Consider the following 15,272-nt stretch of genomic DNA (forward strand, 5'->3'; position numbering starts at 1 on the left):
GTTCATATAAATGTTGTTTCTGATGCAGTTCTGTGTGGCATTGTCAGCACGCACACTGATGGTGCAATATAGGCAAGTAAGTAATAGTCTGATAGACCAAACCTACACAACGTTTGATCCACCAAGCTGAATTTAGCCCACCATGCATAGCAAACCCATCAAGAGCTTGATAAATCTCCTGATCATAGTGTCTGTCTGAAACTGCAACAGCAAAATCCAGGGAGATTGACATATGAGAGCCAGTGTGGTCACTGTAGTGTAATAGGCAGAGGGTTGGATTAGGGCCTCGGAGACAAGCGTTCAAATCCCCATTCAGTCATGAAGCTCATTTGAAGACCTTGGGCTAGTCACTATCTCTCAGACTATAACCCCAGGGTTGATGTTAGGATACAATGGGGATGGGGAGAGCCATCTAGATCACTTTGCGCTCCATGGAGGAAAAGTGGGGCATAACTATTGCAAGTATTATAAGCAATTATTATAATGAAAGCAGCATTATAAATATTATAAGTAAATTAATGTACCTGGCAAGACAGACCCTGTGGCTAGTGGCCTATGTCTGTCTTTGTAGGACCATATGCAAGCCTGGCATAGCAAAACAAATATTTTTAAAAAATAATAATAAAACCAGTCAGTGAAATGCTCTTTCTTTGGAGCATTTCATATTTTTTTTATTTGTATGTATTGTTCAAATACACCATGCGAGCTTTTGAGTGGCACAGAATTCTTCCTCGGGTTTCAAGGTCAGGAAATTAAACTAATTAACCAGAGATGTTAGGGCGAGTGTGTTAAGAAAGCCTTGTATTTAAGCGCCCACTGGTCCAGGCGGGTGAGCAGGCGGGTGGCACCTGGATGGAGCGCTCCCTTCCTCTTCTTCTGTACGGAAAGCAAGTGAGCTGCACGAGGAATGGAAGAGGAACAGAACTCTTCGTCCCTCCTCTGCCAACTCTCTCTAGAAAAGTTCAGTCTTTAAAATGGAAAAGTTTAAAGGAAAGACAACCAAATCCCAGCAAATGGAAGTATAATACAAGCACAACAGATCCACATTGGATGCACGTGTCTAAAGAATTCCTAGCAGCAGCAATAACTTCATCTTGCTACCCTCATAAGGACTTAGGAGCTCATTTCCTATGAGGTCCGGCGGGCCATGCATTCCTCTTCCATCGGCTCGCTCACCAACTCTAACTGCCTACGGCTTCCGTGAGGCCTCACGGAATGGAACTACATTTCCCATCATGCACTGCGTCGCGCAACGATTCTTCTTTTTTTCTCTTCCCCCCCTTATAGTTTCTTTGGTCTATATTTCCCATGGAGCCTTGCAGAACGCAGGACTACGTTGGCTCGGAGGAGTCAGTTGGCGGGAAACGATGGCCGCGGGTGTTACAGAGCAGCAAGATATGCAAGGGTTTGTCAAGGGTCTTTTCCAAGGAAGCCCTGATCTCAGGTGGGACTGCGGACTGGGTGCAACCGGTAAATGCTAAGAGCCAAAGCATCTGGGCGTTCTGCAAGGCTAATTTGCAGCATGCAGCGGTGTTTCACCACGGTTTGGCCTCCATGTCTTTTTTCAGTACCAGAGCTTATGGGATGCGAGTCGTCAATAAGTTACAAAGACGGGAATGCCCCTGAACATGTGGAGAGTGTGTTTGACTTACCACTGAAAGGCTCCAAACAACAAGGCCCCTCGCATCAAGGATGACGGTGGGGAAATCCTTTCAGATCAAAGGGGTGTGACTTCCAAGGCAAGCTTGAACCTCCTGCCCCTTTTGAAATGAAGAACTAGCTTCCCTGGCAGAGGGGTAACGGTTGACTTGCCTTCCTGAAGGGGGGGGTGGGAGACTCATAGTCTGCCTCCCAAGATGGTATGCAATGGGAAGGATTCCTGAACCCTTTGGACAATGGTTTGTAACCTTTGTGGGGTCACTGACCCCTTTGAAAATCTGATGAAAGCTATGGACCCCCATAAATAAATAAATACAATTTATTTTCTTGTATTGGAAATTGATTTTTCTGCCTCTGGTTCATGGACTCCTTAGGGGTCCATGAACCACAGGTTAAGAACTGTGATTTTCCAGGTGACAGGGCTGGTGGTTCTGTTCAGGTCTTGGTCTCGCTATGGAACAGTCAGATCAACCCAAATGCTCTTGCATGTTCTTTTCAACAGTGTGGAGCTTGGGTAGCTCCCTGGTATACCGAAGAGCTCTAGGTGATGAGGCAAGTCAGATAAAGGCTTACGCCCAGCTGGTGTAAATCTCACAATGGAGACAAACAGGTGTGATGTGCTAGAGGCTACCATGTGGCGATGGTCAGTAAAAAGGGGTGGGTTTTGCCACTTCCACTGCAACCTCGAGTAGTTGTTCAGCTGAGTTGTTCTGTATAGTTTGGGGGTTGTTGTCAGTGTCAGGGATACTGAAACCCCAGGACACTGGCTACAAGCATTTTGCTTAGGTACTTACAGGGATAAAATCACTTGTCTCTGTGCTGAATGGGACAAAGTAGTTGTAAATCCTAGCAAAGTGCCCATTGAACTGTCTGGTCTACTTTTGTGGGATGAATTTCAGTTTTTAAAGTCTGAGGATATGGACAAGACACTTGAAGCTCCTCAACATGCCACCTTGACCCTTGCCCATCTTGTCTGTTTTAAGCAAATTGGATGGGATTAACAGGGTGAGTCCTATGTGTGGTCACTGCATTCTCATGGGAGGCACAGGTGCCTGGTGGCCTTAAGGAGGCAGTTGTGTGCCCGCTTGAATATAGAAGTTTATGATAACTATTGCCCAGTCACAGATATCCCATTCCTGGGGAAAGGTGCTGGAGAGGGTGGTGGCCATTCAGCTTTAGGCACTGTTGGGGGAAATCAAAATGCAGACAGGTTCCAGTCTCACTTCAGGCCTGGTTATGGGATGGAATCAGTTTTGGTTGCCTTTATCAAGAGAGGGACAGTGGGAGTCCAACCCTCTTGATCCTCCTTAATCTTTCTGCAGCTTGTGGTCTCGCTGAGGCCTTCAGGCTGTTTCTAGGAAAATATCATTAGGTGACTAGGCCTTGACCCGATGGGAATTGTGATGTGGAGTGCTGCAGGGTTCTATTCTGTCCCCAGATGCATTTAGCATGTAAAGAAAACCATTAGGGGTGGTCATGAGGTGATTTGGATTAAAGTATTGCCAGCAGATATATTTCTTTTGTTTCATCTGAGTCAGTAAAAGCCATGGGTTCCTTAATCAGTGTCTGGGTGCAATGGTGGGCTGGATGAGGGCTAGTTAACTGACAATCCTGACAAGGTGGCGATACTGTGAGTTGTTAGTTCCCATGTCTATGAATTGGGCAGGTTGCCTCTTCTGCATTCCCTTAGAAGGAAGAGGTGCATACTCTGGAGGTACTCTGAGATCTATCATTGTTGATGCAGGCATAAGCGGCTTCCAGGACAAGGAGTTTCTTCTATCAGCTTTGGCTGATATGTCACCTATGGCAATTCTTGAACATAGATAGTTTGGCCACAGTGATCCATGCACTGGTAACCTCATGTCTGGATTATTGCATTGTGCTCTATGTTGGGCTGCCTTTGGGCATGGTTTGGAAGCTGCAGGTAGCGCAGAATGCTGTGGCTGAGCTGTTAGCCATGACATCCTAACGAAAACATATTACACCAGTTTTGAAGGAGCTGCACTGGCTGTTGGTTTGTTACCAAGCTAAGTTCAGGGTGCTTGTTCTCATGTATAAAGTCCTACATGGCTTGGGGCCTACATACCCTCTGGCAGGTTTGGGGAAACTTTGGCCCTCCAGATGTTGCTGAACTACAATTCCAACAAAAACACGGCCAATGACCAGGAATGATGGGAGTTGTTGTCCAGCAACATCTGGAGGGCCAAAAGTTTCCAGCACCTGCTCTGTGGATTGCCTGCTTCCATATACAATATGTTTATTGTATTGTTGATTGTATTTTAATATTATTTTGTTATTCATTGTATTTTTATACTATTTTATGTTCACCGCCCAGAGAGCTATCGCTAGTCGGGCGGTATATAAATTTAATAAATAAATAAAATAAAATAAATAATAAATACACCTGTCCATTTGTTGCAATCTTGTGGGAACACCCTCTTAACTGTGTTGCGCTTATCCAGCGTTCGTTATATGGCAATACGTGAGAGGGCATTTTCAATACTGGCACCCAATTATGGAGTGCCCTCCTCTCTCACATTCAACTGGTGCCAACCCTGGTGGCTTTTTTGCTCCAGTTAAAACCAAATTTATTCACCCAGGCTTTTGTTCAATCTGTTCATTGATGGTGAAGACGAGCATGTTTGCCCTGCTGAATCCATGTGATCTGGTTGTTGATGTTTTATTATTTTGTCAGCTTTATATAAATCATGGCTGATTATGCTTATTGCGCCCTGCTCTGGGGCTATTTTAACAAACAGCAAGCTAGAAATCTTGGAATAAATAAAGATGATGTGGCAATTAAGTACCTCCTTTCTCACCATTATCACTGTCTCTTGCAGCATCCTCACCCATGCCATAGTCCGGAAGAAATATCTTGCCCGCATTGGGCAGGAGAGTCTGACTAAAGAGGAGAAGGAGCAACTCAAACAGCTGGTGGAGGAAGAGCTGGTCCAGATGCAGGTACAAGCAATACTAAGGGGGAGGGTCAGCTAGAGGAGAGCAAAGGCATGTTTTGCCATTGGGAGCAGCGAGAAGGATCTAAACTGTTAAAGCTGAAAACATTTTTTGTTCATTTTTATATCATCACAGGTTGACTATTCCCCAAGTGGTGTTGAGTTAGTGACAGATGTTCAGGCTTCTATCAAATCTGGGAACAAGAAGAGATCCCGTTGCAGCTCTGACACCTCTGATGATGATGTCAAAATCCAACAGCTCAAGAAGCAACGAACTGGAAAGCAACTGGGTAAGCGACGTAGCTGCAAAATGCAATCTTGTACAAAAATACTCCCTGAGGTAGTTTTAGTCTCTGACTTGGGAAAGGGTCTCTCGTAAGGCTGGTTTTCAGAATTATTTGTAAATGGCAGACAAGCTTCTTCGGAAAGATGACTTCCCCACCTTTGGCAGCCTTGCTTTGCAATATGCAGCTGCAGGAGAGTATCTAGGACTCTGCGTGTATGTCCTTGTCCTGAGGAGTTCCATGATTATGTAAGGCAATTATACAGTATGCAAACAAGTGCCTTTTGTCTGTCCAGTATGTACTGTTATCAGTTCAATTGGATGACCTTGCTTTCTAACTTTGCGCCCAACCATTTCTGTCAAAAGGTAGCAGATGGGTTGCTTTCTGGCAGGAAACTGCTGGAGCCTTCCTCTGAAGGACATGTAGCTTAGAAAAGTGAGGCTTGCTGCAGTTAGCTGAAATCAGAGTATCTCTATTTTTTAAAAAGTTTTTTATATTTTATTTATATCCTACAATGGAGGCCTTCCATCCAGCGTTGATCAGATCCAGACTTGCTTAGCGTCACCAAGATTGCTGCATGTAATAACCTGGGGGCCCTATTCAATCAGATCTCACTCCCAACAGATTCTAGGATTATTGAGACGAAGCCAAGCCACTTGTGTAAAAAAGACAATAATGCAGTGTACTGAATACAATAGTTTGGAATATGGATGTAGGTAAATGTACAGTGGATGGAAAGAAAGCTTATATGTTGCTCAGGTGGTGGACCAGGATTTCCTCAACTGCTCTTGCATGGTTCCACAGGCCTTAAGCTCCAAGCAGATGGGCCCCTCCTTCTCTCAGAATGAGAACAAAGAAGCAACCAGCCTGCCAGGATTATACAGGCTTCTGTCTAAAACAGCCTTTCCCAACCAGTGTGCCTCCAGATGTTGTTGGACCACAATTCCCATCTTTCCTGACCATTGGCAATGCTGGCTGAGGCTGATGGGAGTTGTGGTCCAACAACATCTGGAGGCACACTGGTTGGGAAAGGCTGGTCTAGAAGGTATCATGAGAAATGCAGGCAATGGTCAACTTGCCCCCCCCCAAGGAACGGGGTGAAGGAGGTGCTTGCATACATGGCCAGCTCCCACAGGCGAGTAAAGAACATCTCTATCTAAAGAGTGAGAGTAAGCTCAGAGGAAGAAGCTCTACAGTTGCGAGAATTTTTACATGTTCAAGCGCTACTGTGCCAAGCACCAGTTTAAACTAGGTTGAAAAAGGCTAATCTGCTCCAGGCAGATTCCACCTCTACAATGGAGCCCATACAAGGCTATACATATCATATATTTCTGTGCACTTTAGACTGCCGGGTATGTGGCTGTGAAGGTTCAACTAACTACTAACTCCTCGCCATTTTCCGGTCAATTTCAGTACACTGTCACACCCGGTGTATTTATCTGGGGCTGTCCTTATTCAGATTAACCATCTATAAATAAGAAAAAACTTATTGTTACCTTGTAACAAGTGGGTTTTGCTAGTCATATTGAAAGCTACCTCCATGAGGACACTGAACTTGTCAAGGATTATCAATATCTCAGCACAGTCATTAACCAAAATGGACACAATAGTCAAGAAATCAGAAGAAGGCTAGGACTGGGTAGGGCAGCTCTGAGAGAACTAGAAAAGGTCCTCAAATGCAAAGATGTATCACTGAACACCAAAGTCAGGATCATTCAGACCATGGAATTCCCGATCTCTATGTATGGATGTGAAAGTTGGACAGTGAAAAAAGCAGATAAGAGAAAAATCAACTCATTTGAAATGTGGTGTTGGAGGGGAGCTTTGCACATACCATGGACTGCGAAAAAGACAAATAATTGGGTGCTAGAACAAATTAAACCAGAGCTGTCACTAGAAGCTAAAATGGTGAAACTGAAGTTATCATACTTTGGACACATCGTGAGAAGACATGATTCACTAGAAAAGACAATAATGGTGGGGAAAACAGGAGTAGAAAAAGAGGAAGGCCAAACAAGAGATGGATTGATTCCATCAAGGAAGCCACAGACCTGAACTTACAAGATCTGAGCAGAGTGGTTCATGACAGATGCCTCTTGGAGGTCGCTGATTCATAGGGTCACCATAAGTCGTAATCGACTTGAAGGCACATAACAACAACAACCACCTTCATTTTTATGCATAAAAGGGCTAGTCTAGATTTTCACACTGTACCTTTTGTGAAAGTCTAGACCAGCCTTTCTAGGGTGTCTGCCACTTTTCGAACACATGTTTAAATGTACCATGAAAAACTGTCTGCCCATGGAAAGCTAGTATGTCTTTTCTCTAATAATCTAAATGCAAGGAGGTTTTTGATGCAAGGGGGAGTGTTCATATATGCAGTCCCCTCATTTGCATTCTAAAGTGCCTCTCCCACACATTACACACACTACCATCACTATCCTCCTTTCGTGGGTGGATCCCTGTCCTGGTTTGAGACTAGCAACATGGATGGGAGATGTAGGAGAGGCCACAAAGGAAGTGCCCCATCTTCTGAGTGTAGATGTTGGTGATCTGAGATGGTGGGACACCCTCATCAGGAATATTTGCTCAGAGCCCTCACTGCTGAGTTTTGAAGGTTAGGTCAAAACTATTTAGTTGCCCAAACTTTTAGTAAACACTCATATTTGGCGTTGTTATTACTGCTGCTCTTAATGATATTTTAGGTTTGTAATTTTTTTCTGTTGTGATTTTTATCAGTTTGTTGATGTTTTTGTTGGAAGTTGCCTCAAACATTTATTTATTTATTTATTTTTAAGAAATGGGATAGAAATAATTTGATTAAATAGAAGGGAAAGTCAGACCAGTGCACAACGTTCGTAGTGGGTTGTTCAGTGTTACAGGTCAGCACTATGGATGCTATGTATGTGATTGGATTGGCTATGCCATTCTGACAGTATTAGGAGTGCCTGGTTGTCTCCTGATAACTGTTACTTGCCACAGGTGACCAGACAAATTGCAGACCTGGTAGATCAATAGGTGCCCCCTTCCAATAGCTGTCATGTTTTTCTGTTTTTCTTTTATCTGCCAGAAGTCAGCTCTGATGAAGAGGATTCTGGAATTGATTCTAAGAAGATACCGCTCTGTGGTGGCCCAGAGCATTCTGGGATTGGGAAATTCTCATGCTCCTCTGACCAAGGAGACTCCGGAGCAGAAGGTCACACGGATGGTTCTGAGAGCGATGGGCAAAGTGCAAAGAACAAAAGGAAGACACCAGTCCCCAAGGCAAGCAGAGAGAGGGGGAAAGGCAGAAAATCAACCAAGGGGCAGTGGAGTAGGAGACAGAGACACAGATCACGGAGTGAGTCAGAGGAGACAACAGAAGGGCAACAGAGTGATCTTGAAGAGATCCGAGAACACAGGAAGGCAACAAAAGGCCAAAGAACAGAGTCGGAGAATGACTCTGAGCAGGAGCTGAGCAACTATGAGCTTCAGGAAAAGAAAGGGTTTGGCAAAGAATGGAAACGAACTGATACAGCAGGTAAAGGAAAGACCAGAAAGATGGAAGAGCAGAGGAGAGAAAAGGAGGATGAGTCGGGAGAGGAAACTGAGCTGTGCAAGGTGGGAAAAATACTTGGGAGGGGAGGAGTTGACTGGAGTGAGAGTGAAGAGGAGGAGAAGGGCAGTGGTGGCGGCCACCGCAAAAAGGCTCAAACCAGGCCAAGACAAAGAACTCTGAAGGCTCCAGAGGGAAGTGAGACTGAGGATGAATCAGGGAGTGATTCAGAGGATAAGAAGCCCAGCATGCAAAAAAAGATGACAAATAGGAAAGGTGTGAGTGTAGAGGGACTGGGGAGAAATTCAGACAACACTGGGGGCAAAGGCCAGGTGAAGAAGGAAAGGAACAAAGCAGTTAGAAGGAGGGCAAGCGAAGAGAAGTGGAGCTGTCAGTCGGAGACTAATTTGGAAGACAAGGAGTTTAAACAAGGAAGAATGAAAAAGACACAGAAGGGGAACCTGACCAAGAAGGAACTGGAGGAGAAGAAGCAGGGAACGCACAAGCTCAAGAGAAGACGCATGAGCAGCGAAGAATCGGAAACTGAGACAGAGGAGCATAAGGGACTGAAGCAAAAAGGTAAAAAGAGTAGGAAGCCCAGTAGTAGTGAAGGTGAATCGCAGAGTGAGGCAGAGGGGATGGAAAAGGGTGGACGCAAATCCAGTGCCAGATCGGAGGATGGATCAGAAGAGTGTGACAGTAGGAATCGGGGAAAGAAAAGAGCGCTTAAGAAGAAGAGCAAGGATGTGTCTGAGAGTGGATCTAGCCAAGAGGAAGAGAAGCTGAAAAAGAAAGGGGGAGGGAAGTCCTGGGGAAAGAATGTCAGTGAAATGGAACTGGAGATGGATTCCGAGGGCTCTGGGAGTGAACAGGTGGGAAGGAACAAAAGTGAAGGCCTGCAGAAGACAGGGACACAGAAACCCAGAAGGAAAAGTAAGAGCAAGGAAGAATCGGGGAATGAATCGGTTAAGGGAGAAGAATGTTCAAGCTCCGGTGATGAAGATCACCCCAGTTCTTCCAAACAGCAGCATCAAGGAAAGGTAAGGTAATATTGGCTTGGCAATTCCAAACATTTTTGTTTCAGTACAGTTCACAGCCACAGTTTGCCCTTCACCCCACCCCACCGCCAAAGCGTGTGTCACGATTTCCCCAGGATTTAGATTTACAAAAGTCTTTGCATTTTCAGGTAAGAATTCCAGAACAATAACATGCTAGTATAAATTCAGAATGGCCACAGGGTGTAGTTTGGGATTAGCTTTGTTCATGAAAGTAATCCACATCACCTGAAATGCTGGAGAGCCAGCTGGCCCACAGGGGTTGCGTGAAGATTAAAATCTGGCCCACCGGAGCAAAACTGTTCCCTACCCCTGGTGTAAGTGAATGCTTGTCGGCTACCTGGTCTCCCTGTCTTTGCCAGTCTTCTGTATGCTCCCTATTATTCTGCCCTAGAGGAGCTGAATTGGGGCTGATTCTCATGGTGCAGGGGGAGGGAGACGCTTATTTCTGAACTGATACAGACTTCCTTTTTTCCCATCCCCTCCTAGAACACATGGGCAGCTCTTGGGCTGCATGGGGCCCTTGTCCTCTGCTGGATCAGGCACGAGGTCCATCCAGTCAAGAATCCTTGGCAGGCAGATGCCTCCAGGAAGCCACAGGAGGCAACATCCCTCCCTTGCTGCTGGTCCTCAGCAACTGGTGTTCATTCCCTTTGACCCTGGAGGTGCCATATTGCCATCATAACTAGCAGCCTTTGGATAGAACCCCCTCTGTGAATTTGTCTAATCTTCTTCTAAAGCCACCTAAACATGTGGGGAGCAGCAAAGTCCTCCTAATTAAGTGCACATGCTGTGTGAAGTCCTTCCTTTTGTCTGCCTGGAATCTCCCACCATTCTTTCTGGCCATTTTCTCCACGACAGTGACATGGGAAACAACCCTTGCAGCTGCCCGGTTACTGAGAGACTGCAGGGATTGAACATACCAACATTTGGTTGGCCCCACGCATGGCTTGACCGTGAGTGCTGACCAGCTATGAGTTAGGTAGATGCCAGCAGAGGGGAGAGTGAGAAAGTGATGGGACACCTCAGCTGCTTCTTGTCTCCCCCCTCCTGTGTAACACAGGAATATTGCAAGGCCGCAGCAACCAAATAGCACGAATGATGCAGGGTGTGTCATTGCTTCAGTTTTGTGACACAGTAAGGCATGGTGTGGGGAACCTCAGGCCTAGGGGCCAAATATAGCCCTCTAACTTCTCTCTGTAGCCCTTGGGATTCTCTTCAGACCTCAGTTTCCCTCCCAAGGTCCTCTCACCAGCCTTGCTTCACATCCTCCTTGAGTGTTTTTGCCTGACTGGGATGTGTCCTTGTATTCTTACAATAACTCTTGCTTGCCCAAGCGGAGGATAGAGAGGGATGGGTGAGTGCGTGTAGAAACTACCCTACTGTACAAAGTTAAGTTTACGTTCCTTGCTCTGCTCCATTTACCTCTGGTCCCATCCACCACTGGCATGTGATCCCCAGAAGGGGGGAATGCAGTCCTCTGGCGGCAAAAGGTTCCCCTACCCCTGCAATTAGACATTAATGCTGGAAAAACAGAAGGGAGTAGAAAAAGAGGAAGGCCAAACAAGAGATGCATTGATTCCATAAAGGAAGCCACAGGCCTGAACTTACAAGATCTGAACAGGGTGGTTCACGACAGATGCTCTCGGAGGTCATTGATTCATAGGGTCGCCATAAGTCGTAATCGACTTGTAGGCACATAACAACAAAGATGTGCTGAAAACACACCTCTTCACTCTGGCTTTCAACACTTGAGATATGTATTTTTAGGACCCTCTCTAGCTGTGGATGTAATTTGTTTTAAACACTTTTTTGTAATGTATTTTATTTATATATACTTTATTATTTGATTTATATCCCGCCCTTCCTCCCAGCAGGAGCCCAGGGCGGCAAACAGAAGCGCTAAAAACACTTTAAAAAGGTAAAGGTGTCCCTGCACTTATAGTGCAAGTTGTTTCCGACTCTTAGGGTGACGTCTTGCGATGTTTGCTAGGCAGACCATATATATGGGGTGGGATTGCCAGTTCCTCCCCCGGCCTTTCTTTACCCCCCAGCATATGCCGGGTACTCATTTTATCGACCACGGATGGATGGAAGGCTGAGTGGATCTCGACCCCTTTTACTGGAGATTCGACTTCCTCCTTCCTTTGGAATCGAACTCCGGCCGTGAGCAGAGCTTCGGCTGCATTACCACCGCTTACATTGCCTTTGATGTTGTTGTGACCTGCCCTGGGATCTACTGGTGAAGGACGGATAAGATATTTAATAATAATAATGATATAATAATAATGTAATATTTTAAAAGGCTTTTTGAAAACATGGCATTTTTATGGACATTTGTGTCACATTTTGTGGTCTTTTCCCCATTCCCTGCCTGCTGCAGGACAAAGAGCACCATTCTGGGAAGAACGAGGAGCATCCTTCAATCCGACGCCTGAAGCGCTATATCCGAGAATGTGGCGTGCACAGGAATTACAAGAAACTACTTGTGGGTTGCCGCTCCCGCAAAGCTCAGGTGGAAGTGCTCAAACAAGAGCTGGAAAACCTCGGCCTGAAAGGTAGGCGATGGTTGGAGGAATCGGGCAGAAACCAAGATGGGCAGGGCAAGTCTCTTTCGGCAGGGAGCTGAGAGAGGGAGATTGGGGGTGGGGATGGATCTAGAGGCTAAGAGTTAGCATCAGTGTGTGAACTCAGTGCCTTCCCCTTCCAAACTCCACATTCAGACTCAAGAAGATGTGAATTCCGCAACCAGCCTGTAGGAGTTATGCACACATAGGAAACGTTCTATATTTTTTTTCAAGATCAGTGGCTGATTTTGTGCTAATTCTTGAAAGATTATGAAAAGGGCTACGGAGGGTACTGTGACCATTTTACCACTGGAAATCCTGCTCGGGGTCTCACGATTCAGACATTTTGCCAGTTGTTTCCTGAGCCTATCTTTACAGCCTCAAGGCCTATATGCCTGCTTTTTAAACAATTGGAAAAATCCAGAAATCCCTCAGAAGAGCCTGGGAAGTGGCCTTGCCATTGTTGCTTCTGGCTCAGTATTGTCTATACTGGTTGGCTGCAGTTCTCCAATGTTTCAGACAGGGGATTCGATCCCTAGCTGGAGGTGCCAGGGATTGAACCTGGGACCTTCTGCATGCAAAGCATATGCTCTGCCTCTGAGCTACAGCCCTGCTCCCGTTTCTCCCATTCCTCAGGGTAAGGAACGGGCTTCTTTGGTTTGCAGGGCATGAATGTGGTACAAACTCATGATCTTTGTTTTATGAGACTGAAGAGCTGCTTTTTTCATCACTACATCTCCATGCCAGAGACAAGCTGCCCCTGTTGAATTTCTACCTGCCACACAGCTTTTAAAGGCACTGTACCTCTCAGAGAAAGTTGTGGCAATCCTGTTTCCAGAATGTGGCTGTTTCTGGGTCTTAGAATTCTGGGCATGGGGGGAAACACTTGTCCATGTGCCTCACTTCCTGGCCTGCATTCCTCCCCTCCCTTTCCATAGGGACACCATCTCTAGCCAAGTGCAAAGCCCTGAAGCAGAAGCGTGAAGAAGCAGCTGAGGTGGCTTCACTTGATCTCAGCAACATTATCACCACAGAAGGTAGAGGGGTCATGGTGGGAGGAGCCAAAGAGAAGGGGGTGTGGCTCGTGATGTAAGAGTTCAGGAGGACAAACCTGGAAACTTCCAGAAACAATTTTTCCTTGTTTTCTGCTTTAGTTTTGTGCTTTTGAGCCTACCTCCCTTCTCCCTCACATTGGATAATATTCAGCTAAGAATCACAGTGGAGCAGACCAATTGAAATCAATGGATTTAAATTACTTTAAGCCCTTTGAGTTCCATGGTTCTCCTCCAAGTACAACTAACACTGGTGGGAAAAACTGGAAATCAAAGATATGGTTTGTGGTATCCTTCCAGTCTGAATACATTATTTTCTAACTCCTTGTTATTTATTTTCCATGCTAGTATCTGGGCACGTCTTGTTTTTGCATCTTTTTTTCTGACCAAAGGATGCAAATCAACCATTTCTTTTAATAATAAAATAAATACTATAGACATTCCAGTCTCAAATTTCCCTTTTTTTTTTTTTTACACGGGGATGGGGGGAAAGGACAAAAGGTATGGCTATAAAAAGAATGATGGTAGCCTTTTAGGATTGCATATGTGTGTATGTGTGTGGTCTAGATGGGAGGTGGACTGAATAGTGTGAGAGGAATGGAGTGGGTGTGACGTAAACTGAGCTCTGGGTTTGCTTTGAAGGCATGAGCTTCACACTTTGTGGCTGAGGGCACAAGAAGTGGCTTTGATCCATAGTGCCCACAAAATAGAGCCACGGTTGTTACATGTTCATGAAACTCTCTCTGCGACCTCCCTTTCCCCTCATACAGGCCGCCCAAGGCGTCGAAATGTCTGGAGTCTCTACAGCAAGCCTGAGGAGCCTCCCAGCTCCCCGGAGAAGTCACCCATCCACCGCCCTATTAGAGATTGGTCCCGTCTTCGAGGGGTCATCAGTTCAGATGGGGACAGCAATTGACTCTGGAACTTGAGGGAGGCTAGGCATTTATGAGGTTTCATTTCCCTAGTTTTGAGGGGAAATGCGAGTTGGACTGGTCTGACAACCAGGAAGGGGCGTCAGCCAGTCCTCCCCCTGCAACTCAATATGCAAGAAGATGAAGAAAAGATATATTTAAAAGATATATAATTTTTGTTGCTGTTTCCCCATATCGGAGAGGGGAGAATGCAAACGCTTCTGAGGGCAAAGGTTTGTCCCTTCCTGAAAATATATCTACTCCTCGTGGAGATGGGCAGAAAGGGAGTGTTCCTTCATGTACTCCAATGATGCTTGTATTTTTGTCACCTTCCCCTAGAATACTCTTCTGTCCAAGAGTGAACATTCATTCATAAACAAGAATGCTTGCAAGTATGTATTGGAAGAAGGTACGGGATGTCATTTAACACATATTCTGGTATCCTGACTCTTTCCATATTCTGCGCCATTCCCCCCACCACCACCTTTTTTCCGTTGGCACATCCTAAAGGAGAATGAATCTAATTCTACAATAGATGACACTGAGTTGGAAAGGGACAGCTGTGCCTTTGTAACGTGGACCACATTGAACATTTGTTGTAAATGTTTTGTGTTCTGGATTTGTAATGGCTGAAATGTCAATGTTTTATATTTGTTAATAAAAACATTCTGGACTTTCTAGTGAGACTCAGTACCCCATCTGTGCCACCATGTTTTTTCTGAACACTCATTTCACAAAAGTGTAGGCTGAGTAATTCACCATAATCCGGTGACTGACATGGAATCTGGATCCCTCAAAATGTAATAATTCTTGAAGCTTTTCTTAAAAGGACAAGCTTCTAGATCTTGTGGAACAGTGTACAGGGAATGCTGCATGGCTACAGCTGTTTTCCTGTAGCATGACTGCACTGCAGGGCAGTATATGTACTGTAGGCAGCATGACCATGGGGTTGGACACTCCCCCTACAGTGTGAGATCACACCACAGGGAAATTGCTCCAACTTGTGTTCCCCATGCCAGATGCACTAACTTGCACTAACTTACCCTTACTTACCCAGACTTCCTTGTTCAGTCACTACAGTATACTTTCTACCTACTATCTTTGAGTATATTAAAAAAAAAAGCGGGAGGGACTTCATAATTGGAGAGCAAGGTTGAGATTTCTTGGAACAGCAAGTGGTTAACTTTTGGTGCCTTGTGCAAAGTCAGATGATTGGCCATCTAATCTAGAACTGATTATTTTGACCAGCAGCCCA

General features: G+C 45.4%; 1 protein-coding gene across 2 annotated transcripts; it reads left to right on the forward strand.

Moving 5' to 3' along the window:
- The first annotated feature begins 1,286 nt into the window (after positions 1 to 1,286).
- HIRIP3 (HIRA interacting protein 3) lies at positions 1,287 to 14,682 on the forward strand. Of its 2 annotated transcripts, none has more exons than XM_061590068.1 (7): positions 1,287 to 1,444; positions 4,500 to 4,620; positions 4,750 to 4,903; positions 7,968 to 9,472; positions 11,871 to 12,045; positions 12,993 to 13,091; positions 13,877 to 14,681. In XM_061590068.1, the coding sequence occupies exons 1-7, from the start codon at positions 1,368 to 1,370 to the stop codon at positions 14,020 to 14,022; spliced, it is 2,277 nt and encodes a 758-aa protein (XP_061446052.1). In that variant the 5' UTR covers positions 1,287 to 1,367; the 3' UTR covers positions 14,023 to 14,681. The 2 variants fall into 2 exon arrangements, with proteins under 2 accessions (XP_061446052.1, XP_061446054.1); XM_061590070.1 differs by lacking the exon at positions 1,287 to 1,444 and adding an exon at positions 1,613 to 1,698 and having other exon boundaries at positions 13,877 to 14,682.
- The last annotated feature ends 590 nt before the right edge of the window (positions 14,683 to 15,272 follow it).

Source organism: Rhineura floridana, chromosome 11 (genome assembly GCF_030035675.1).
Source record: "Rhineura floridana isolate rRhiFlo1 chromosome 11, rRhiFlo1.hap2, whole genome shotgun sequence".
Taxonomy (NCBI): Eukaryota; Metazoa; Chordata; class Lepidosauria; order Squamata; family Rhineuridae; genus Rhineura; species Rhineura floridana.